Source organism: Xiphophorus hellerii, chromosome 8 (assembly GCF_003331165.1).
Source record: "Xiphophorus hellerii strain 12219 chromosome 8, Xiphophorus_hellerii-4.1, whole genome shotgun sequence".
Taxonomy (NCBI): Eukaryota; Metazoa; Chordata; class Actinopteri; order Cyprinodontiformes; family Poeciliidae; genus Xiphophorus; species Xiphophorus hellerii.
Window position 1 is genome coordinate 12,527,912 of NC_045679.1, and position 24,252 is coordinate 12,552,163.

Here is a 24,252-nt window from a genome sequence, read left to right on the forward strand (position 1 = left end):
TGGACAAAAAATGACCTTTAAAAATAAATGTTTTAAGGGCCGCGAATATGATGACTGTTTCTGTACTTCCTCTCACTTCCAGCAAATCACACATTCACAGCTTCACTTAGCACTCTGTAACATCTTGTAAACACACTGTTAGACTGCGAAGCCAAGGGACACACACATTTCTATGCCAATTCAGACCTTCAATATGCGCAAATCAACACAGGAATCTGTTTCGAATATTTAAAGTAGGCGCTAACAAGGGTGTCTCTTTAGGAAAAAGCAGAACAGGGACTCCAAGTGAAAATTGTTATGTGTGAATCTTTGCATGGTTGTGAAATTTGAGATCAATATGTGCATTCAGAGAGAGCACGCATGCTTAGAGACATACAAATCAACAGTACTAAAGCCTAATTCACTCTGACAACCTCTGTCTTCCTTCATCTTTCTTCTGCATCTATATGTTTACACACCCTGTGCAGTTCTAGCACAACCCCAATAAGAATTTTACATCCGTAACCGATAAAAACTTATTCTGCTCACAGTGGACAATCCCCAGGAGGTTCTGTGCATCTATGCTATATTCCGGTCTGCCTTCACATATATATGAACTTGAGTAACTCCTCAGTAGTTCACTAAAATATGGACAAATAAATACAAAAACACCAACCAATAAGACAAAACAGAAAACCAAAGTCTAAAGATTAACAACAATTTCTTGCTTCTGTATATTTTTACAGAAGTGCAGTAATTCTATTCTTACTATTCTTACTATTCTTACTGCTGTTTTGAAGCATAAAGCATTTAAAAATTTTATATGATGTATTTCTTATTATTTGTTTCATGTAAATTAAATCTTTTTAAAGAAATGTTAATTATTTCAAATTATGGATATGTTAAGTATACATTAATGATGATTGGAGCAGGAATTTGATCTTATAATTAATTTTGTTGCATCTTCCCATTATGAGAATGGGATTTTAAGATTGCTTTCTTTATAAATATGGGGCAATTCGAAAATGCACTAATATTATAACCATGACAGGCTATGTTGTTAGGATGAAGAATTGATAAAGGGTGAAATCCTGCACACACTCATTTGTGGGATGCCTCCTGATGAGTTTAAATGGGCTTTTTGTGGGTTGAGGATTGCTGCTGTTTCCCCAGGAGAATTGTCATTAATTAGATGTCATGTACGAAACATTTTGTTCCAGTTAAGCTGTGAGTGGAAAGACGCAGACAACATCGGCTTTCTTCAGTGTGGGCACAAGTAAAGCCTCAAACACATATGAAACTTGTGTCCAAATTATAAAAAGCATGAGCTTTGCAAAAATGATTTGAAAATGCATACTTAAGTTTGCAAGAAGACAGAATTTTGGCAGCTACATGTACTTTTGTACAACAGCCTCTTACCAGATTCTCAGAATGAACATAGTGTGTTTTTACTTTAAGTTAAGCTCAAGTAAATGGTACATATACTGAACTTTAACAGAATTTTTGAAGTAAATATATTTAATACAAATTTAATAGATTTTTATTAAATATGTATGTGCATAAATAAAAACTTAAGTAAACTTCCTGTTTTTCTGTATCCTAATTTGAACTGTTACATGGTTGAATGATTTATGACAAAGGACAGCTCCTCAGTTTAAATCTGCAACAAATCCCATGTTAGGGACTTTTTTAACGTGTTAATGGAAACAAAATAACCCAAAATAAAATGTGGAGTTTGGCTGTGAGGGGAAACGTAATAATCAGCATTCACTCCCCTGCCAAATGACCCCACAGCAGACAGGGGTATTTATTAGATTCAGCTCTGACAGGCAGCCATGCACAAACAGCACCCACGTACACATGCAAATTATTGTGTGTGTGCTGCTTCTCAAGCAGGAGAAGTGGCCAAAAAAAAGGTTGTTTAAACAATAAATTCCTGACTAAAATTTTATCTTACTAAAAATGTGAAGGAAGAACTCTCTTTGGTTTATCTTATCATAAAAAATAGCCCTTTCAAAACATTGTATTGTATTGAGGTCCGGTACAGCATGTAGCTTTATAGTAAAACACTAGGATTCATTTATTCTTCTTGTAATACTGTAATATTTCCACCCATTTCCCTTAGGAAATGGGTGGAAATATTGCCCTTGGGAAATGGGTGGAAGTTAGTTACTGAACATAAATCCAACTCTGTAAGGATGTCTGCAGCCATAAGTATACTGGGAGTATCACTGTTGTTGTGGTAATGGGACTGCAATGCTCTGCTTGGGTTTATAAAAAAGAATAAACATTCTTGCATTAAAAATTTATTTGTTAAAGATAAGTAGATAAATAAATAAATAATATCCATATAATCATTGTAAGGTAGAGGGGTGTTGACCTCCATTGGTCAATGAGCAAAAAGCAGGGTACACCCAAGCAGGGCCGTACTTCATCACACAGAAGCATAAAGACATGGAATAATAAATACACAGATACACCAAAAGGGAAAGTGGCCATTTCATCTATCATGAATGTTCCTGGATGATGGAAGGAAGCTGGAATACCCCATGCATCTATGAAATATCAAAACCACACACAAAAGACTCTGGCTGGGATTCATTCTTCAAATCTTCTGTAAGGCAACAAAGTTAGCAACTAGATGACAGACTATCAAAAATATCAAATGATATGAGATCCTTAAGATGCCACTGCTGTGATTATTTTGTAATTCCTCTCTCACATACCCCTAAAGAGAAATAAGAATCAGTGAGTATAGGTTTCTGTAGGTAAAAGCTTCAAAAGACTGGAGATCAAGAATTGGTCACAACATTCTTACCCCTGTCTTTCTAAACTTAACAAATCTCAAATTATCTGTATTGTAACATTCAAAAGATATTTGAGCAAAATAAAGGAAGACCGGTTTGCTAACTGCAGATTGCAATTTACTGAACATAGAGTTGTTTTCAACATATTTCAATATAGGACACACTGGCAAGGTTAATGGCAACTTTTAGAGGACTGTAAACTGACACTGTACATCCCCACTTAAGGAATTGGCTGAGAAAAGGAGGCTCATTTTGGAGGATTTATAGAGTAGCATTAGCCAGGTCTACACAGCAGTATGATATATATTACCCAGACTCTGCCCTCTGAAGGGCTTACTGTAGCAGGCGTTCATCTTTACACAAGGGCGTGACTTGAGACACACTAGATCTGCAGCCAAACACTAGTTTCCTTGGCAGACTGTTTAAAGAAGAATTTTGAAATCAGCCATTTATAATGTTCTTCATACTGGGTCCTGCTTTTCATTTACAACACAAACATGACATCAGGCAAGGGAAGCTGACCCATATATATGTGTAGGGCAAATTTTCCCATTTATAGTGATGGTGTATAAGCAATACAGTCAGCATAATGTCATCAATAGATTATTCATCACATCCTTTTAAAATATTCCCCTTGTTGTCTCAAAGCAATATCAACTGGGATTCCCTCAGCCCTTTGGTTGAATGTGTCTCTACAGGTGCCTCATTTATAAAACATAGATGTGTGGTAAATAGAGTTAAAGTGCAAAGTATTGTGCACCCTTGTTCATATGTGAACACACACGCAAGTATGTTGCAGTCATACGGCCCCAGAGGTCATTTCTACAATGTAAATTGTGGCTGCAGATGGCAGTGGGTTCTATCAAAACAGTGAAGCGTGAATGGACATTTACATGTGTACGTGTGGGGAAGAGCAGGAGCTTCAAATGGTTGCATAACTAAAATTACAGATGCCTCAAGCTCTAATGAACCCACATGTTTCAGCCCTTTCATCTGAATCCTAAACATTCACAGTTACCAAGGTTGGCGAGAACTAAAAAATAAATATGAAAGTGACACACACCATTAAGTGCATATCACTTTAAGTGTGTGTCACTGAGATTGAAGAGAGGGTATTAAGAAAGACTGACATAAAAGAGAATAATAATAAGGCATTTATCAAAAGGATAATAATAACTTAAATTCACCATCATGGTGGATGACTTAACTGCTGGTGTGTTTTAGATCATTGTCCTGCTGCATAACTGAAATGAGATTGAGTATAAGGTCACCCACTAATGGTTGGACTATCTCCTTCAGGAATTCCTGCAAAAGACCAAAATTTATGACTCCATCAATTACCACAAATCATCCACGCTCTGCAGCAAAGCAATGACATCCATGTTGGCATGCTGTTCAATATGTGATTTAAAAAGCAGATGGAGACATCAAACTGAAAAACAACTGACAGCAAATGTGTAATATCTGAAAACTAAGTCTTTTATGCACAGGGACAAATCCAGCAGACACTGGACAAAGGAGCTGGGGGATGTGTCAACCATCAGTGGAATATCAGGTTTACAGTTTATATCACTATGGAAATCACCTTGTTGATACGGAAACAACATGGTGTGTTTGGCCGACTTATTTTGGAACTCAATAATTTCAACAAAATTCAGTTGTTTTGGCAAGCAAGCTCAAATATTAGCTTAAAATCAGTTGCATTTTCATTTGTCTCGTATATGTTGACATAAAACTGGCTTATTGGGGTTAGGAGACTTTTTGGGTCTGAATGACTCATAGGTTAGAAGTGAGTTGCTTAACAAAGACCATACAAATGGATAAGAATATGAGAAAAATCTGTCAATGTTCAAAGAAAGTTGAGTAGGCATAAAAAAGTCAGAAAAACATTAAAATCAGCTGAAAGCATTGGCCATACACCCCAAATACCCCATCACTTATAAGCAAAAATATAAATGTCTCGTAAATTTTATAAATTCAGTTTTGCTACCTATTTTTATATAAAAACTTTTCTTACAAGTGTTCATTGTTTTTAATAAATAAATAAATCTGCTGCTTAATTCAAGAACTTCCTGGGATATGGAGACTAAGCATGTGCACAGGTTGTCAGCATTTCTGTGAAGAAAGGTCCGTTTTTAAAGAATGAAGTAGTGTGAGGAACTGGCAGGAAGAGAACAACGCTGCTACAGGTCAGGAAAGATAATCATTTCCTCAACATGGGGACATGTTCACCTTAACCTCAATTCTGTCATATATTTGCACTCGGCTAAGTGTTATATGCATATCTCAAACAATGTTTGCTTAAGCTAATTTTCTTGGAGAATTAAAACTTACTTGTGAGGGAAAGTTAATGGTTTCAGTAGGCAAATCATCTCAGAACAAGTGCAACATGACAGAAGCATCTTTGAAAATGAGATTGATTACTCATTCATTTTCACACATTTATTTGAACAGCTACAATATAGGTATGGGGGTGTCATTTACATAACCAAACACCTTTTTCAAACATTAATGATGAAGACCTCAAACAAAATTCCTTTCTTAAGGCTTTTTTATTATGCTTCTGAGTCACATTCAGAGGCATTAGCATCATCATCAGTTGAATTAGATTTTAATTCACCCACCCACACCATGACCTTCCCAACCAGAACAGCTTTCTGACCCTCAGGAGGGAGAATGTTCACTGGGGAGTGAAAAGTCACTAGTTTTTCTCTTTTGTTGTTTTTAGCGATGAGAGTATTAAGCAGTGTTTTAAATGTTGCTGTTTTCATTACACATTTAGAGAGTGAATATTGACACTATTTCTCCTTACTATGATTCCCCATAGGCTTTCTTGCAGGACAACATTGAAGCCAAACAGGTTTCCACTTCACGTGATGGAAAAATGTAACCATCATATTTAAGTGAATGCCATCACGTATAGCTCTGTCATATGAGAATGCAGTTCCTTCAGTATGTTTAAATATTTCATATTTAAATACTGTCCATTCAGCACTTCTGAGCTTAAAATGGGAATAGATTTCAAAAACTTGTGATTGGATTTAATATTTTTTTCCAGCTATCCTGTATCAGCAAATAAACCATTATTTACTGCAATCTAAAAGATATGATAAACAATTTTAAAATAATGTGAAGGATGTTTGTAATATGAAAAAAAATAAGTAAAAACAAGAAAGTTTTCGCAAACTTTAAATGATACAATGAGGTGATCCAGCTGGACCGCGTATGTAAAGCTCTTCAGGGAAATCCATCATTTTCCCTACGGTAAGTGTGCATAGCACTGAATTTAATGTGTGATGTAAATGCAGACCTCAGGAGCAAGAATGCGAGAATGACACTAGCCTCCACAGAAGTGGGCAGTGAAGCTTTAAGTCTCATTGATGCCACAACAGATTTGACGCGAGGAGGACCCATTGTTCCCGGAGGACAAACAGAGGATATCAGAAAGGCGTAAAATAAGTTCTGAAGAAGATCGGAATAATTCTAATGAAGAGCCTGGAAGCTGGTAAGGGATTACATGTGCTTGGATGGGCCTTCGTGCTCACATAATGCTTGGATGGGCCTTCGTGCGCAGAACACGCATACTCGAACAGACACAGACAAGTCAGCACACAAACTCTCAAGCAGACACAATTCCCATAAAGCTCTCACTAAAACAAAAAGTCACATGGCAGTAGGGAAGCGCATACGTCGGCATCCAAAGAAATGCACATCGCTCTCAGTTTGGTTCTCTCATAGACATAAACATCTGGTTTCCACATATACACAATCGCATGACCCCAATCTGAAGGGAAACACACTGCACAAGTGGTAAATAATTTATATGTGACCTTATTGCACAGTTAGCAGTACAGTAGGCTAGGAGAGGCATAGTGGAGTAGGTGCTTTTACTACCACAAAGCCTAATTTCATTAGACATTCAAATATATTCTTAAAAAGTGTTTTCTAATAACCATCCTAGACATAAGGGATGTGAAAATGTTTTTTGTTTTGTCCTCTTGAGCAGATGCCTCTCCCTTTATTTGATCTGAGCAGAACAAACAAAAGCGCTCAGAGAATATGTTACGCTAGTGTTGGCCTCCTTCCACTGCCAGAGAAGCTCAGAATTCATTATAATATTGTAGCTCTTACCCATCATGCACTAGGCAGGGAAGCTCTCTCTAGTACACTCCTGAATTGCTGAGTCTACATGGAGTAGTCGTGTAAGATCTTTAGCAAATTAAAACAATGTTGATACCTCATGAACTTTCTGAATTTTTTTTTTTTTGGCACAACTGCAAACTTTAATGTACATTATTGGGATTTTGTGTAAAATTAGTAATTAACTTTGAATTGGAATTAAGGGAAACACGGTTTCAATTGTTCTGCAAATTAAAATCTGAAAAGCATGCCAAATTGTTTTAGACCACTTGACCTGATGCCCCTAAATAATATCACTTTATTAGTAACCAAAATCCAACAGTTTGTTAGAGAAAATTAATAACCAAACGGCATCATGGAGACCAAGCAACACATCAGACATATCTGTCTATCCAACACAGTTTAAACATGGTTTAGGTACTCTGTTTATGCCTGACTAAGAATTGTCATACATTTACAGGAACTCTAGCAGAAAGGCATTTTATCAGCATATTAGCCACATCGACTTTAAATTTCTTATCAATCCCACAATATTAAATAAACACCACAAGTTTTACCCAGATCATTTCTCAAGAACAAGCCACAAGAACAGATGGATCACATTATCTTCTTGCAGTTCTAGTATATATTGGCCTTAGAAGTGAAATCTTTGCTGAAATAAATGATATTTTCTTCTTCATAATAGAGAAATATTCAGTCACGTGTGCCTCAAAATTATAATCATATTGCAACATAAAATTAAGATTTAAAAAAAACATAAACACAAAACATTGAATAGGAGTAACTCATAAGTCTCTGCTGAGCAGGACTCAATAACACAGAGCAATAAGTGACTGTTACAGGAGCACAGGTCCTGTCATGTCGCCTTTCCTTCCTGACATGGTGTACTCCTCTCCCCTTTTCCCTTCTCTCCATTTAGTTGCTCTTTGTGTTCCCTCCACTGTAGGCTTCTGTCCTAATCATTCAAGTCATTCCAGGAGCAAAACACTGGGGACTAAATGAAAGAGAAGACTGAAAGAAGATGGAGTCAATGACAGAGGCACAAGACAGGAAGTATTTAGGTAAGAGACTGTGTTCAGGTGGTTATTTAGAGGGATGGAAAGTCCTGACTGTGAGAGAAATGCGTAATCAGGAAGGGAGAGGAAGGGGAAAAAAACTAAAACAAACAATTAGAAGGGACACAAAAAGAGAACGTTAGTGATGTGGAATTAAACACGCCATTATCAGCATGCTCATTTGCCTAAGGCCTCACCTTGCCTGCTAGTGTCATGCTGGCATCATGGAGCAAAATAAAATAAAAATGAAGTTTTTGAAGGCAAATATTTTGAAGCTACTAAGCTACACACATTAAGTGAATCTGAATATCAAAAAATAGCAAAAGTATTGTTTTGAACATCTTGATTACAAATCCGCTGCAGATTTGAAATAAGACACTTTAAATTTATATAGTCTTTTTGTCCTGGTTTAAGAATGATAAATGGTCTGACTGAGGTGAAAATGTTAAAAATGTTGTTTTACAACAGTCTCACAGTAACACACGATGTGATATCAGTCCTGCTTTAAAGATAGCTGCTCTTGTCAAGAACACGGCGATGTCCATGTAGCATAATTCTTAAAAAGAAATTTGAATGAGAAAAAATCTGCATTGGTAGAGAAACAAAACAACTTTTCTTCCAAGCATTAATCTATTTGTGTATTGTTAAGATCACTGTGTTTCAGTGATGCATTTGCAGTGAAAAACAAACTGTTGTTTACAATGTCTTTACTTAAAGAAAGACATTTTTGAAGCCTAGTAGAAAGGCTTGAAGCTGTAGGTCAACATAGAGTTGACCTGCAGCTTTAAAAGGCTGTCTAAAGAGGCTGTGGAAGTGTGCAGGCCAGTATTTTTTAGGATTATATAAAAGTATTATAGAATGGACACTGCCCAACTTTAATATGCATCCCAATCAACCTTTAGAGTCAGAAAGGCTTTTGCTGATGTTTAACCAAACAAGAAGCATATGTGATAAATAGTAAATAATCATAACATAGAATGAGTTGATCTGAACAAAAGATGTGTAAGTCAGTAAAAAGCTAGAAAAGTAGCACAGTGTATTCAGTAATAATAAGTGGTATCTTTTTCGGACTCCCTTTTCTTCCTCTCATTTTCCTTGTCTGCCCCACCTTTTTTTTTCTTTTGCCTTCTCCCGCTGCAGTGCTTTGTCTCTCCTTTATAAAACTTCTGTGCAACTTTAGAATCTGCCAATGTTTCAATGTTTCAATCTCTGCTCCCCCCGCCAGCTGAGCAACAATGCTTTTTGGAGGGGGGCTTCATGCTAGCAATCAATACAGCATTCACTCACATTCAGGCATGTGTTCTCATCCTGAGTGCACACACATCGCATATATATATATATATACACAGCAGTAGTACCGGCAAAGGGAGGGGTTTGATGGGGGTTGCCATAGAAACTGCTTTCCTTCAGGTCGGAGCAAGGATGATAAAGAAGTAGCAATGAAATGTCACGTGCAAAACATATCTGATGATACCTTTTGAACTGCGTGAATGAAAGCTGGCAAACAAGCAGTGCAAACAAAAGCCGTCTGAGTCACCGGGGTCTGTACAAGCCAGCTGTCATCGGGCAAGAGGCGGGAAACAACCTGGACAGTTTGTCAGTTTATCACAGGGCTAAGAGAAATCCACAGTGGAGGAACGATACTTACTCCTGCTGCCAATTTAGAAACCATTATTAACAGAAAAAAGGCCTGTTATTAGCCAAGGAAGTTCAAATTTAAACCAGGGAAAAATATGCTTGTATACCTCATACTGCTCCTTTAATTTTTTTTCACAACTACACATTTAGGTTTCACTTTTGTTTATTGCTTTTTAATGTGTATCTTTGCATTAAGGGATTTTTTTGTTTTTATTTTGGTGTTGATGCACCAAAATTTTCCCAGTGATGGACTCTTAAGTGATTGTTCAACTCTATTCTATGTAATTACTGGCTTGTGTTTTCACATCCCCTCAAAGCTGTCGCTACTGGGATTACTGCAGCACCTGCATGTTTTGGTCTCTTTTGGCTGCCAGGTTTCGTGTTCATCTCAAGAGAGGAGCCGGAGAGAAATTCAGTCATGGGACTGAAAACACATGTTTCATTTTGCCCATTTTCTCTCTTTTCACTCTTTTCTTCTCACCCTCAGGCATCACACTGGAAATCAGTTGGCACAGTAAACCAGGGTGATGCATAAGGATAAAGTAGTGGAAACAGAATAAGATAAAAGGGGGCTGGTGAAATTTGCAAGAGGGGCAAAACTTAAACAATAGGACTTTTTCAGATTAAATGAAAAAAAAATATATATATATATATAATAATTACATAAAGAGCTGAGGTACTAAGAAATGAGACATAAGCAGAGCTGTTGTGCAAGAACTGTTTCCATCTCTTTGCCATACAGTATTTCTCCTTTGGTGTGTCAACCACCCACACAGTAACATATTCAAACATATGTATCAAGGAGATATAACGCTTATGAGTACACACTCATAAGCGTACACACTTCTAAATGACATACAGCAAAAATATATGAAAAATGAATTGGTTTTGAGGCTTTATAATGACCACTTTGATGTCGATAGTAGCTTTATCAGTTGCAATGATGCACTTTAGTGTGTAATATGTAACAGTTTGTATAGATGAGACTTTTTTAATGATTAGTATTAGAATACCAGAAAGAACATAACTCCTAGTATCTGTCATTTTCTTACCTGCTGCATCTTTTTACTCACACACAGAGCAGAATACTACTTACAGGTGTCGACCTAATAACATTGGCATTCTATTTCCTGTCACTTGAATCTGTTTCCTTCAAATAAGTCTTGCCACAACAGCGCCCACAAACATTACACCACATTAGTGCTAAAGGAACAAGTCATTATGTTGTCTGATTTAATTGTACAACTTATGAATTGATACAAAAAGCTGATGTGTAGCACACACATTTTTACTTCCACAAAAATGGTGTGCTGCACAGCTGGATCACCAGTTGTTAAAGTTTACAACGTAAATGCAAAACACAAAGTTTCAGAAGCAGGTGGACAACTTTTTCAGTTTTGTCTCCACATGATGAACTGAAACCATACTGAAATATTTTGTGAGCTAAACTATCAACAAGTCATAAAAAAAACGGGGTAAATATGCTTGTTCAAAGTAAAAACGTTGTTTTTAGAGTTTATTGAGGACTGTGGTTGTATATGTTTAGTCAGAGATACCTGAGCAAAAAATAATAAAGCTTGATGATTGTTTATATCAAGCTTTATATTATAACAGCCTCTAGCATATTCTATCTGCTCTGCAGAAACCCCTGTAGGTACAAAATATCTGTTATTGTGAAGAAAAAAAAGGATACTTCAGCATCCTAAAAGTCATGTGCTGAGTTAAATTTAAGAGAATAACACTACTAATGTAGATTATGTAATACTGCTAAAACAATGTGTTTATTTGCTATACTGTAAAGCTATGTGAATTTCAAGCATATGTGGCATAAATTTGAATGAAATATCAGACTGGGACTAAAGATCAGCAAATTTATCCTCTTGAATGACTCTGATAGATCTCAAAGACAGAATAATCCTGTTTGGCTTTACAATTGCAGTGAGACACAACAAAAAGTGGTCTACAGTCGAAAAAATATAGATTTTTGAGAGAAAATGTCTATAATTCTATGTTTTGAAGCAATCACGTATTTAGTTTTCACAGAAATAAATCTTAACAGACACCAAAGCTTGACTCCATTGACTTTTATAACATAAAACTAATTTTTATATTTTAAAAAAGTGGAAAGAAATCTAGTACGAAAAAAAACCCATTATTGATTACTGTTGTATGCTCATAGAAGAATGTTCCATTTTGTTTGCTGAAACACAAGCGTCACTTCTCAGTATTAATCTACAGTTCAGAAATACAAACAATGCAATCCTTCAAAATGACATGTAGCTGAGTCAACACTCCTTTAAAACTGTTTCAAGAAAAATGTGAACATTGTAACTAAATTGATTGCATTGTTCTATTAGGATGTAAAAGATTTAGCTGGTCAGAGTATATCTGAAGCGTCATGTGCAGCCCCACACACAAAACTCCAAAGGGCTGGGTGGGAACATTAACCCACAGCACTGAGTGGGTTAATGTTCAACACCAGCACCTGACAACCCTTTAGTAGTCAGAAACCAGGAAAAGCTCAAGTTACCAGAGCCAATAATGCCCAAGCACACACAGACACACTACATCAATTTGTTTGAGTAAGCATCAAACATTTGTCTTTCTCTCTGCATCCCTAAATGATCATGTCAGCTTTTGCATCAGGATTTTACTGATGGAAAACATTATCGCTCATTGACACTCACAAAAATGATTCATTAATCTACGGTGTATAAGAAATCTCAGCAGACACAAACATTAGCCAAAAAATACACTAACCCAATAGACTCATACACTACAACCCCACCCCTCATCCCTCCAACACACACACGCACACACTCCGCACACACCCACACATCTCCGAACAGGTGGCTCGGCTTCAGTCAAGAAACAGCAAAGCTATATGTTGCTTTCTCCTCATTTAGCCCAGAGAAAAGACAAAATGTGCAAATCCTCCTCTCCTTTCCACCTCACTGTGCACATCTGTCTCCTCCTGCAGCTACTGCACACACAGGTTTTCCCCAGCTGCTTGCTATGCTAACCCCGTGCACTATATTTAGGACTCTACAGAGCTAGATCTAAGACAAACACACTGGGGCACAATGATGCAGAGACAAACAGCAGCACCGAAGAGGTTTGTATTTACCGTGTGTGCTGGCTACCACAGGAGCATCTTTACTGAGGAGTCACTCCTTCCTTCCTCCTTGCTGTAGTCTCTTCCCTTCTTCCGTGCTCTGTATGGGTGGGGAATTGTCAAACGGCTGCAGCAGCAGCATCAGCAGCAGCAGCTCTGGGTACTCTCTCTCTCCTCCTTTTCCTCCGCCCCCTCTCCACACACTCTCTTTCCTATCCTCTCTTTGCTTTCACTATCTCCCCACCCCCAAAGACCCTCCTCCTTAACACCCTTCCTTAATCATCTTCTACAAGCTATCTCCCTCCTCTGCTCACTTTCCTCCTTTCTCTTTCGAACAATGTATAGAAAGCTGCGTAAATCCACTCAACAGAATTAATCAGCTCTCTCCACTGTCACAAACATCAGTGACATCAGAGAGCCTCAGCTACATGTAAAGGTATCAAAGAGATCTGAAAAGCTGGACAGTGTACAGTGCAGTGAAAAAGGATTTGTTTCCTTACAGACTTATTCTATCTCTTCTTTATTTTTGTCACATTTAAATGTTTTAGATAATTGAACACATTGCTATTTCAGACAAAAGTAACATATAGAAAAGAGAGTTTTCAAGCGATGATTTTATTTATTATGGTAAAAAAGAAAACTTAACCAAACCAACATGGCCCTATGAGGAAAAGTAATTGCCCCAGAACCTGATAAATGTTTGGGGTAGCCTTAGCAGCAATCACTGTGGGATTCTATGTAAATAAAATGATCATTTAAAATAGCATTTAAAATTTGCTCACATTATCTTTGAAATTTATTTTCCAAACTTAAACATGTGTGACAAAAAACAAAAGCAGAATTAATCTTTAAGGGTGCTAATACTTTATCAAGCATGGGACATTGGAGAGATGGGACAATGAACAAGTATGCACATTTTCTATGGTATTCTAAGACTGGGCTAATGTTAATATGAATGCAGCAATAAGAAAGAATGCCATGCTGTGAAAGCAGGGGTGACATCAGAGGCCCAATAAAGGATGAATGTTGTTGTAGAACCAGAGAGCATCCCTACATAAGCAGAAGTAGAGCTAAGTAGAGCTAACATTTTCTGCTCTCTTTCTTAATTCATGTCTTCCCCATTCATTTAAATTGCTGTTGACAGATGACATGTTGACATTTTGGCTTTTAACTGAGATTCATACCGGTACCTAACGAAGTAAATCATCATAACTCGTTCCGACTTAAGCTGGTAAGTTTTTAAAATTTGTTTTGCAACATCTAAAACCTCTTACCCTTCAATTCTAAAGATAGAGCATAAATAGACACTATAAATAAAGAAACTATAAATATCTAAATTAAGACATGTTTCTTAATTTTAAGAGTTTTCTTTTTGTATGTGGAATGTAGATCCTGCCTGCGTGTCTCTCTACAGTACTTTCCACTTTATTGGTTTATGGAGATACACAACTTTAAATGCTGAACCAGCATTGCCTTTTGGAGCTTTTGATACTGAAGTGGAATTTATGTGATCTCAGCCCAAGTCAGGTTATCACAGATTTTTGATTCAATGACAGGAAAGTTGCAACTTTCAGACACCTTATTTGCTAATCATAGGAGATACTGCCAAAAAATGTCCATATTTGCTTTGTAACTATTCTTGCAATGGCACAGTTAGAACTTTATTTGTCTCAGACTGAATATGCAGAAGATCGTACTGCACTAATTAGATGCTCCCCTTGGCAGGACAAATAGTTGAAGTGAATAACATAGTCAAATATCTGGACCTGCTCTACTGTGACCTGGTTGTAAGCAGAGCTTCAAAAAGAAAAAACATGAGTAAAAGTGAAAAATAGAGCATACAAATGATTGAAAAGTGTATTCAGACTGAACAGGCTGTTCATCATCTGATCAAAAATGAAAGACCACATCCCTAAAAATTCCAAATCTTCCCATAAATTGGGTTTATTTCCTAAAAGATATTTTATGTGATGTGAGAAATTGTCTGATAATCTGAACCAAAAGACAAAAACAGAAGAAATCTGTGAAGGGACAAATATCATGACATGACAGCCATATTACACTTGAACTTGGTGTACAGTAGACTCTAATTTTACAAATCAGTGTAATATTTTTTTTATAATGTATTATTATTATTATTATTATTCAAAGCACATCTAACATGTTCATTACCAAATAACATATCTTTCAGTTCACACAGTGTCATATTATATCTACATACAGTATTTACAATATAGCTAAATTTATTTGGGGGTACTTTTAGCTTTAAAGTTAAAAAGTACAATTTAAACTTTTGTTTTCAATCTAAAATAACATGTTACACCACAAGAGCAAATTGTGAAGTGGAATGATTTCATTTTTATTCTTTTCTAAGTGTCACTTCACTATTTCACAGATTTTAGTCATTAACTACAACATGGCACACACTTGCTATCACACTGCCTACACTGCTTTGTCAGAGTGAGTAATTATATCATACTGACATCAGCTTATATGCAGTGACTCATGCATATTTTTTCATGTATGTGCGAGTGTGGTTAAATTGCAGCTGCCCCCTTAAAATGATTTAATCCGTTTAAAAGGATTTACAATTAATCCAAGAGGGCCCTACATTTTGACACTGCCACATTTTAGCACGTCTGTCTTGTAATACAACATGTTTAGTTTTAGTTTTAAAGGTATGGAATTCAGCTTCTTTAAAGATGACATGTACTAGTTTTTTGAAACTAAACCAACGCTTGGTGCTTATGTAATAATTTTTTATTGTATTGGAAAATTACTGACAACTCAGCTAATTTTCTCTGATATATTTTTTCTTTTTAAAGCCTTAGCTCAAAGAGACACTAAATAAGGCATTGTGAGGTATAACAACTGGTTGTTAAATACATAAATAGAAATCCTGTTTGCATCCAACCTAACTTCAAGTCAAAGCAGTCCTGTGACTAATAATGTAAACTTTAAAAACATCTTCTCTGAATTTACTTGTCATGAAACAACAACCTAGTATAGATCAATTAGTATAGAGATTTCTGTTTGCTCCTTTGTTTCGGCCATATTCATTAGTCTGGTTTGTATTGGCTAACATAGATTATGTCTTTTATAAACCTCATATGAGGAATATCAGATCAAGAATCTAGTTTACCTTGTAAACGTAATCATTCCTGTAACAAAATTTAACACGAGTTTCAATGTTTTACAAATAAAACATTCTCAATTCTTTTAGGACTTATAATGATAGGCCAACACAAAGTAGCACACAATTGTGAATTGGAAAATAAACTGATATGTGGTTTATTTAATTCTTTTACAAATACAAATCTATAAATTGTGATTTGCATATGCTTTTAGCCACATCTGTAGGAGCTGAAGAGATCCACAGTTCTGGTGGGAGAATATGTTGACACTACAGCTATTAGTTGTGTACAACATGAACCTGAGTTTTATGGAAAAGCCGGGAGAATGAAGCTGTTTTTGAAATAATTAGACTGCAGTGTGCCACAAGCTATGTAGAAGACAACCATCACATGTTAATGGAGGTGTTCTGGTAAAATAAGATTAAAATTGACATTTTGTTCTCCATGCCAAATTCTATGAGTAGCAGGAAACAAACACTGTACATGGACTAGAACATGTTATCTCCATGGTGAAAGCTGATGGTGTCAACATCATTCTGTGGGGATAATTTTCTTCACAAACGACAGAAAACCTGGACTTGATTGAAAAATAAAGGTCATATATTTATCTGTTAGAATTGCCAAGTCAAAGTTCAGACTTGAATCCAAAAGAGAATCGGTGCCAAAATTAGGTATTCTCTAATTTTGTCAATTCAACAAAGGACTGACTCAACTACTCTGAATGCAGACATGACATAATGCTCTATCACATGAAATCTTAATAAAGATATATTGACATTTGTGGTGATAATTTAGATAAATTTTGAGACATTCCAAGATCATAAATACATTTGCTTTACATTATAAAACCGTGGATGAGGAAGACACTCATTTATGTATGATCTGACATCTAAAAAGAATCTAAATTCAATCACAACTAGATCTCTCTCAGATGTCCATCACATCTGCTTTGGTGATTACAGACATGAGGCAACACAGGCCAGGCCAGTGAACACAGTCAACCACAGAAAAGAGTGATGCAAAAAGACAGGACTGGAAGTGTCCAGTGGATAGCAGGCATATACATTAAACTACTGAAATTTTACTGACAACTTGACAGCAGTGGAAACAAGAAGTGACAGCAGATCCAAAATTTAACTTTTTAATCTACCTGTGTCATATAGAATGTCCTTTTTTAAACTGCGAACATTCTTTTAGTGTTTTTTTTGTTGGTTTTTTTACCACTTCTTCTATAGCCAAAAGCTTGTGTGCTTTAGTAACAAGACGACAGATGGAGTGGGCAATGGACTGAGCATAATTAAGTTATAACAGAACATCTAAAAAAACACTTTCAGGATAAATTTAATCAAGAAGGGAATATAAAGCCAAGGCAAAATTATTTCCTTTTAATACAGGTGGGAAAAAAAATGGCTAGTTAGTGAAAGCAAACCGTATTTCTGTGGGTGGTGTTAGTATCCAACTGAGTTCTAAATAGGCTAATTAACATTTTTCTGTGCTATTATTAACCCTGGTCTGACAATGCCTTTTTGATCAAAAGAGCCTAAATGCAGGTTGCGGGGTCGAATAAGACAACACTATTAGAGATTATTTATTGGATGTGGGACTCCTCTTTTCACCGGGACAGCCCGTTTCATCATGAGGGCTATCATCTGAGCGAACCAGCTGCTGGCAATGCATAATTGTTGCCATAGAAATGGTGTCCAGGGAGACAGCTGTGGCCTTTTAGCAGGAGCCACACAACACACAGAAGGTCATTCCTCACCTGAGGTACGTTTCCATGTCAGACTGTTTCCATGCAACAAGTCTAAAGGTTTAAAACATCTGTGTAATGTTTAGGCGATCAGATGAACTAGGCCGCATTTAGAACAAACACATTTGGGAGATAGTCTTTGGTTTCCGAAGAAACCTTTCTGATTGTTCTGAATCAATCAACTGCATTGATATTTTGACATATTGTATATTGTATTTGTATATTGTTTTTTTTTTCCTAAAAATGATAGCAAAACATAGGTCTTTCTGCATGGAGTTTGCATGTTCTCATCATGTATACATGGGTTTTGATAAGTTAATTGTACACTTTGACCACTTGTTCAGAGCGTACCTCACCTCTCTCCCAGTTACCACTGGAGTAAAGGACCAACTTCCTTGTTACTTCACGAGTATAACAATGAAGGGATGGTTAAAAAAATAGCATAAAATATCCACATATTTGTCATTTTCTTTTAATACATTCCAAAAAGTAAAAGCCCACAGACCAAATCTTCTTAGGAAAATATGTTAGAATAAACTTGTTCCTACATCAGAGTTTCCCTCAGCCTAACTTATCCACAGCTGAGTCTGGCTTTGCATAAATGAGAATGATGCAGTCTGTGAGTAAAGCTGCCCCAAAGGCAGAGCAAACGTACAGTGTTTTGCAGAGGTTTTCATTCCTATTTTTTCAAACAAAAACTTTTATGCATTTTATGTGACAAACCAACACAAACAGATACATAATTATTAGGTAAAGGGAAATAACAAAGCACATTGTTTTGTTGTTGTTTTTTTTAATAAATAAAAGTCTGAAAAGTGTGGTCTGCATTTATGTTCACCCTACTTTTACACACTCCAACAGTGTGTAAATCCATCTCAGTATTTGTACAGCTATTTTTTGAAGGCCTTAGAATTTTGTAAGAGAACATTTATAAACAAGCTTCACCATGAAGACCAAGTAACACATCAGACAAGTCAGATAGAAAGCTGTAGAGAAGTTTAAATCAAGGTTAGGTTATAAAGCAATAACCCAAGCTGTGAACATATCATGGGTTTTTCTTAGCACCATAATACAGCAGTGGAAAAAGCATTCCACTACTGCAAACCAACTGTTACAAGGTTGTGCAGCTAAACTTACAGGTCTGCCTGGTCAGTCAAGAGGCAAAAAATAACTCTGGTCATAATGAAGCAGTACAGTGACACTCAACACAAAACCAAAGGTTCAATGGAATAGTTTAAATCAAATAATATTCTCTTGTCAGAAAGGCCCAGTCAAAGTCCAATCATTTTTAGAAACTGAAGCGAGAACTAAAAACTAAGGTTCACAAACATTGTTGGTTTAATGAGAGTAAAATTGGTATTTTTGTTCTGGTATTTCCTGGGATATTAATATTTTTAAGGTGCTACATGTCAGGAACCAAATTAAACACTTTAATCCATATAGAAATAGATTAGAATGTACTGTATTTGTTGATTTATGATGTTGCCATTCATATAAGACTGCAACATTTTAAAACAGAAGCAACTGTAAAGTTCTGGCAGAATGTGCCTGATTATGTCTCCATGCTTCTGTAAACGGACATGTTGCCAAGACAATGGGTCACACACCTTGCCATCTGGGACCAACTGGGGAGGAAGTATTTGCTAAACGCACAAATAAATGCTTATTCATGTCATGGAAGAAACAAACATGTATTGCTATAAAAATAATCTACATGATATGGCCTTCTGTACTTCCTTGTCTTTATAAAACATTAGAGTTGCTCACATGTTTGCTTTGGTAGAACATAGCATAGCAAGCAGCAGTCCCTGAGTTACTTCTTTAATCCTACAAAACAAAATTTTGATCAGGGAATATCATCCAAGACATTTTAGCTAGTAAACTTGTACATAAGTAACTTTTCCTGATAGAACATCTTAATTAACATGAGTAGTGCCGGGCCAAATTGTTTATGTGTCTGTATAGTGAGAAGTAAAAACATACCACTTTTCGATAATGTTGCTTCTCTTGGCGGAGTGCCACCACTTCCTGCTTTAGTGCCCTGTTTTTTTCCTCTAATACTCGAAAGCGGTTCACATTGTAGACTGCAGCATGTCCCACACCTTGCTGAGATGAAAACTCACTTTTAGACTGAAAGAAACAAAGAAACACAGGAATTAGTTCTGACAGTTAAATGGCTTTTAATTGGCTATTGTGACACTCCAACACAGACATAGTGGGAATGCTTAAAACTAATTAAAGCCCATTGAATAATGACTGCTAATAATACAATTTTACTGTGATTTTTAAAATAAATAAAGCACTGGAGAACACATGCAAATAAAGTTTGTAGCACCCATTTAATTTGGTTGTATTTTGTGTGTTTTTGATCATCTTCTGAATTTTGTCTATATCTAATGTTATTTGAAAAGTAAGCCACTGTCTAGTAAAAATAACCTAGAAGGAAATGTATGTAAACTGAACAAACAAAAGTGGTTAGTCATGAAATCCTAATACCAACAGAAAAAAAAGGAAAGACATCTGAGCATTAGCAGGTGACCAAATCTAAACACCCTCCCCTTTGAGGAAAGGGGGGAAAAGTTATTTTCAGTTTTGCTTCCAGCAAAGCAGTTCCATCCTGTGGAGATATTATAAGGAAAAGGATTACCAAACATAAAAATGCATTTGCTGCTGCAGAGTCAAGTTCAAGTTTTGAACCTCAATTGGATTTATAAACATCTTTTTCTGTTTAGAAACATCATTAAAAGGAAAGATTTTTCTCTAAGCTAAATTCAAACGCACTTGAATCCTGTGTAGAAATATAAAATCATAACTCTAAAAAGCAGGTTGCCGCCTTCTCCAAATAATTGTGGATGGTCCTTTTGCACATCAAAGAAAAAAATCTGAACAACTTACTAGAACGTAGTATTTGGAATCAAATTAGGCCAAATTTTCTAATCTCTTTGAGGCCAGGAGAACTACAGATGGAAAAGGAGTTATGGATTGATTTGAATGAGGTATAAACAAGTCCAACTCAAGGTAGTTGGAAGAAAACCTATGATAGAGCACTCTGTGTGATTGTGTGTCTGGCTGAAGAAATAGCCATAATCTTTGTGCTAATTATGGATTTAAAGCTTTGCTGCAGCGAAGTTGCTTTTGTGGGCATCCAGTTGCTCTATAAAGTGTACCCACTCTGTTACAATTTAGGATTTTGAGACTAAAACCAAATTGAGTATGATTATTCATTGCCTTACTTCTTTCACCTTTAGTGTGACAAATTCTTCACAAATCAACTGAAACACAAATCTGGCTGCATAGGAGACTACAATACCCTGGTTGTAGAAGTACACATCCCATTCATACTGAGTACAACCACAAGTCTGAATCTACAAAGGAATGACTGCATCTAAAGAAATTAATCTAGAGTCCAGACTTAAGTCTGACAGAAAATGTATGCGATCATCAGGAGGGATTCGTGGACAATGCATGTCCTCACAGTTCGAAGGTAGAAATTTATAGAAATCTTTATAAGGTGGGTTTGACAAACAATGTCTATCTTGGTAGAATTCTTAAAAAGAAGATGAATGCTGAAATTTATTGAAAAAGCTTTAGTTTAAGGGTGTAATCACTTGTGCCAACAGGTTATTGCAGTTTTTTTTAAGTAAATCTCCACCTGACAAATTATTTTTTTGTTTTTTATGTACCGGTAGGCAATATGACTTTCTGCCCAAAGGTGGCGTGGGAAGCACCAAAGAGCAATAAATAATCATTTAATTTTTTTTTTCTCCACTGTCAACACATCCGTGCCCCGTATGAGAGACTATTGCAAAGTTAAGAACTTAATGCAATACACTTTCCAACGTTGCTACATGCCTATTATGTAGGCGGAGGAATTGTTGCAAAATCAGAAACTATTTATTGTGTTTTCATTACCTTTAAGCAGAAAATCATCTTAATTAAAAAATGCTTGAAATATCAGTCTATATATAATTAATCCTTATAATGTATTTCACCTACTGAAATAAATCAAATGAAATGACTTTATGAAAGTGACTTTAAGTCTGTCTGTATAATTGGATTTAATTTACTGAGTATTTAAGAATTTACACTGGGTCTTTTTTTAAGGTATCTTAAGGTGACAGCTGTAGTCAATTTGTTGAACTGAATTTTTCTGATTCATTACAGACTGTTATCAGAAAAGATCTGAGGTGTATGTTTGGTTGTGTGTTTGCTCACAGAGGGATGAGCTGTAAGGTGACATTCAGACAAGAACCACCTCTACTTTGCTTTTCAGTTTAATTATGTTAATAAATGTGGAAAACCTTAGGTCAAAAAATCTGACATTTTTATATGAGTGTGTACACCTTTAAGAGTCATTGCAAATTAGTAACTTAAACATGAAGCTTAATTTGAAATCTGCCAAGAGACTACTCTTATTTGCTATCTGAGCTGTTTAACTAAGCTAGCTTAGCACTGCCAAGGTACAGTATATAGAGAAAAGATTATCACTGAAGAAAAAAAAACATTTTGTTCTCTTGAACTCCACTTACTGACAGAAAGTTTAAACATTACTCTAATAAATCAGCTAACACACTGCCACAATTTCTTGCACACTGCTGAGCTAATAATATCCATTACTGACAATTAGCCAGACTTGCTTTCTCAGAAAAAAGAAATAAAAAATCTAATCAAAAAAAAGAAAAGACGTTCCTCCTGACAGCAAGATTCTAAAGCCTAGATGATGGACCTCTTAAGCAGACAGAAAGACAGCAATGTCCACCTGCTCATACAGCCCACTTGCCAAGCAGACAGGCTAACAGATCCTACGCCTTGCAAAATAAGGCACTAATCAAATGGATTTTAGCATCTGGCTGCCTGGACTATGAAGCAAACACATCATCTCTAATCAGTGGCAGCCACTACATCTAAGACAGGCATGATTCAGAACAATGGCTCAGGGCCTGTGGATGGAGACGGCAGACACTGTGACAGAAACCACTCCTCTGTGTCAGGGAAGACACAGTTGTGCCATCCAGTTGAGGACACATCATCTGAGTAGAGAGCAAGCTGAATCACTGACAGGAGTTACATCACAGAACAGGACAATGACACCAAATGTGGACTATGGAATCCTTAAACTACATAAATTGCATTTGTTTCACTGTAAGTCATATAGAGGGGAGACAAACAAATAAAGTGAACAGTACCGGTACTCTGTGCAGGCATGCTTTAGTTTAGGTTTAATAACACAGTTACATATATATATGAAAATGAATGTTTTTATCCCCATAAATGTCTTTTTTACAAATCTGTCCACAAGCCAGAATCATTAATAAAAACATCCACTACTAATATCCAACATTTTGTAACTTCTCACAATGTGAAAAATTATCTGGCAACCATGTGTGTCTCTCTATGACAAGTGTACACATAATCTTATTGGTTCTTCAGGTTGCTTAATACCCCTTGCCAAAACAAATCTGTTCGTTTCAAATTGGCTCTTGAACATGACAATGACTTCACTGTGCTTCAGTGGCCTCCAAAGCCAGATGATGTAAATCCAAAACTGAATTATCTGGACATTATAAGAGAGAACATGTTTTTCATAAATGAGGGTGGAAGTGTCATGGTTTTGGATGGCTGGATACAAGTTCTGCCCAGCTCAAAATTGTAAAATCTATCATGACTGTGTATAAGAGGGTGCTTGAAGAAAATGTGAGACCACTTAAACCAAAATCTGAGGGCGGTGAATGCCTGTAGAAATGACTTCATTAAAATTATTTGAGCTAAAGAAGGCAACACTATTTTTTAGTGTTCCCCAAGAAATAGTCTTCTTAGGGAGCACTATTTCCCCAAGAAAAATATTTTTTTTAAAACAAGATTATTTTTGTTGTTTGAGTGCAATTAATTCGCTCTCTTCTTCAGAGATTATAAACAAGGTTAGACATCATTATTTGAACACTTCTGAAGAACTGAAGTAGCTTTTTTTAACCCAGTGTTGGAGTCTCATATTGAGGCTGCCCTGCAGAAGCTCCATTTGGGACATATTATATGCTGCTGTGTGACATTGAATTCACCCTTACTTTAATATCATATGGGACTGGGACATGCAGTTATGTTCCTTTATCATTGAATAGAAGCAGTCTTAAATTAACGGATAGCCATAGTGAACAGTAAGTTATGACTGGACTGAATGGGCCATGTTTTATAAGAAGGGTAATTATGTGTGTGAAATCAATTGTGAAAATTAAGTCGTAAATAGTTAATTTATCCAAATTATATAGGTAAAATATTTTAGAATGATACCAGCATCAGACTTTTTCTACTATGAAACTCTCATGACCTCAGCTTAGTATTGTTTGTTGATGTTTTATGCTGTTCTTCTTTGTAAAGTTCAGTGCACCCAATGTGAAATTATACAAGTTAGTTTTTTTTTTACCATCATGTCTTTCTGAGAGGACATTGTTCTTTTGTTTACCAACCCTAAATGTCAGAGCTGAGCAGAAGATGCACAATCACCAGAAGAGATGCAGTGTGTGCACTGCACAAAGGAAAGTCAGCAACCAAAACAGCTGAGGCAAGGACATGATTACTGCTTTACTTACTTCAGTGGCATTTCAGAGAGACCTCTGAGATGCACATCAGCGGTCAGGGG

General features: G+C 36.2%; 1 protein-coding gene across 10 annotated transcripts in view; it reads right to left on the reverse strand.

Moving 5' to 3' along the window:
* LOC116724180 (RIMS-binding protein 2-like) overlaps positions 1–24,252 on the reverse strand; it is a 71,500-nt gene that overhangs the window by 39,469 nt on the left and 7,779 nt on the right. For 9 of the 10 annotated variants that reach the window (XM_032569638.1, XM_032569639.1, XM_032569641.1 and 6 more), the window contains exon 3: positions 19,602–19,748. In XM_032569638.1, the coding sequence (XP_032425529.1) occupies positions 19,602–19,748 (147 nt within the window). Of the gene's footprint in view, positions 1–12,746; positions 12,918–19,601; positions 19,749–24,252 lie in introns of those variants that run through there. The other variant, XM_032569644.1, reaches the window with a different exon arrangement.